Source organism: Limulus polyphemus, unplaced genomic scaffold, assembly GCF_000517525.1.
Source record: "Limulus polyphemus unplaced genomic scaffold, Limulus_polyphemus-2.1.2 Scaffold17588, whole genome shotgun sequence".
In the NCBI taxonomy this organism is placed as follows: domain Eukaryota; kingdom Metazoa; phylum Arthropoda; class Merostomata; order Xiphosura; family Limulidae; genus Limulus; species Limulus polyphemus.
This window is the reverse complement of record NW_013683198.1, coordinates 1-2,222: the sequence shown is the minus strand read 5'-3', so window position 1 is coordinate 2,222 and position 2,222 is coordinate 1. Positions and strand designations below refer to the sequence as shown.

The following is a 2,222-nucleotide window of genomic DNA, read 5'->3' as shown; positions in this document are numbered from 1 at the left end:
AGAATCGGATGAAACTTGTTAGTGGTATTCAGTTTAATAGAACAGTCATTGATATATAAGTAGTAAATCTGGTTTGACTGTTCACTGAAAGGAATAGTTGTTTTTATAATGAAATTTGGATGAAAATATTCAAAGTTTAATGCAACAGTTACTGATGTATAAGTAGTAAGTCTGGTCTTGACTGTTCACTTATAATGATAAATTTTTAATATCACGTAATATTTTGTAGTATTGTTAACAAAAAATCTGTCAAACCTTAAAACACAAGCAAAACATTAAAATAACTAACTCAGAGTTAATATCTTTTTAATGATATCAAATAATTATCTAAACAACTATCTGTCTGTTTGGATCTTTTTGTATTGAACTCTTCAATAAGTGAATATTAGAAATAATTTCATTGGCCTTAAATTCTCAGTCAAGATCATATCAACCATCTCTCAACAAATGGGTCAAAGGGCATGATGATATTTAAGAGAATTAATTTCAAAATTTAATCACACAGCTTTATTGTCAATGTATGTCAATAAAATTGGCATCACAACTTAAGTTATAATTAAAATTTTAATGTTATTTATGTTTTAATTCTAAAGAAATCATATAAAAAAGCCAAATATGCTTTTTCTTATGTCATATGGCATGTCTTCTTATCTTATTGCTCAGTTTATATTTTATTACACCTACCATACAATGTCTGCAGTGGATAAAGAATTAGAAACTCAAACTTAAAATAATACAAAATAAGAAACTTTCATCCTTTTGATTTGCCAAGACATCAATATATTTTGCAAACCTACCAGGGTAGCCCCACCCACGACTCCATTCTTTCCAAATCTCTTGTCTACTCGTGCCTACTTACAATAAACTCCGTAGAAATGTTCTGGTAATCGCATCACACAAACTGAAGCATCTCACTAATAGAAGATATATATAGTCATACACGTAACTACAAACATTCTGTATCAATATAAATCACGTAACTGTACCAATAACTGCATTTTTCTAGATCAGGAGAAATCAGGTAACTTAATAAAAAGAAAGGTACGTGTTTCTGATGAGACAAACTTGTACAGCTGCACCAAAACTATACATATTTGTATAGTTACAGTTTGTATCTAGGATCTTTTGATGAAATTATAAACAGAAATCACACACACATATATGTAAAATACTAGAAGATTACTCTGGTGTATTTAAAAATGTTCATTATAACTAAAAAGAAGCATTTAGATTACAAAAATCAAAATGACAAACTTAAAGCCAAGCACTTTCGGACAATTATTCATTCTTCAAAAATGAAGTTACAATTTCTGAAAGCACTTTAGTTTTTTTTTTAATGTTCCTAAAAATGAAACTAAAAAAAATAATATTTGTGTTGAAGAAGCTCTCCTTACCAGTGAGAGTGATGTGACTGAACGAGAACTGGCGTATCAGGACTGCGAATATCCCAAAACTTCGTATGGCAGTCATCACCACAAGTTACGAGAAAATACTGACGATTTGGATTAAAGTCGAGCTCCCGCACAAGCTGTCCATGAGCACTCTCAATCACCCAGGACTGTCTGTTGGATAAGAAAGATCAACACAATAAAGATCTGAAAATAATATCATAAATAACTAATGTAACATAAGAGATCAAAATTGTCTCTTACATACTTGAAATATCCAAACAGAACACTCACTGCATGGTACGCAGATCCCATCCACGAACACTGGTATCAACAGCAGCTGCTACAAGGTTACAATTCTGATGAGGATTCCAACTTGCTGCATTTATTTGAGGCTTCCCCTTAATGTCAGCAGAACCTGTCCCCACAATCTACACACAAAACATTTATAAAATAACAATTAACTTGATCCCAAAATACAGAGTAAAAACAATGAGACTTGTATATATCATACTTTCTTAACAAACTGTTTCTGTGACTTTGTTTGATGTCATACCTTCTAAACAAACTGTTTCTGTGACTTTGTCTGATGTCATACCTTCTAAACAAACTGTTTTTGTGAACTTTGTCCGATGTCATACCTTCTAAACAAACTGTTTTTGTGAACTTTGTCCGATGTCATACCTTCTAAACAAACTGTTTCTGTGACTTTGTCTGATGTCATACCTTCTAAACAAACTGTTTCTGTGAACTTAGTTGATGTCATACCTTCTAAACAAACTGTTTCTGTGACTTTGTTTGATGTCATACCTTCTAAACAAACTGTTTTTGTGA

General features: G+C 31.5%; 1 protein-coding gene across 1 annotated transcript; it reads right to left on the bottom strand.

Annotated features, from left to right (window-relative positions):
- Positions 1-1,376: 1,376 nt before the first annotated feature.
- LOC111084344 (protein TSSC1-like) lies at positions 1,377-2,196 on the bottom strand. The gene is made up of 3 exons (XM_022381083.1): positions 2,086-2,196; positions 1,683-1,819; positions 1,377-1,562 (listed from the first exon to the last, which is right to left on the bottom strand). The coding sequence occupies exons 1-3, from the start codon at positions 2,194-2,196 to the stop codon at positions 1,391-1,393; spliced, it is 420 nt and encodes a 139-aa protein (XP_022236791.1). The 3' UTR covers positions 1,377-1,390.
- Positions 2,197-2,222: the final 26 nt, after the last annotated feature.

Bases quoted from the DNA above. Each gene is read 5' to 3' on its own strand.
- LOC111084344 (XM_022381083.1), bottom strand. From the start codon at position 2,196: ATGACATCAAACAAAGTCACAGAAACAGTTTGTTTAGAAGGTATGACA. The intron at 1,820-2,085 runs GTTTGTTTAGAA...TTTTGTGTGTAG, and splicing joins CAGACAAAGTCACAGAAACA to ATTGTGGGGACAGGTTCTGC. The intron at 1,563-1,682 runs GTGAGTGTTCTG...CTTATCCAACAG, and splicing joins TGGGATCTGCGTACCATGCA to ACAGTCCTGGGTGATTGAGA.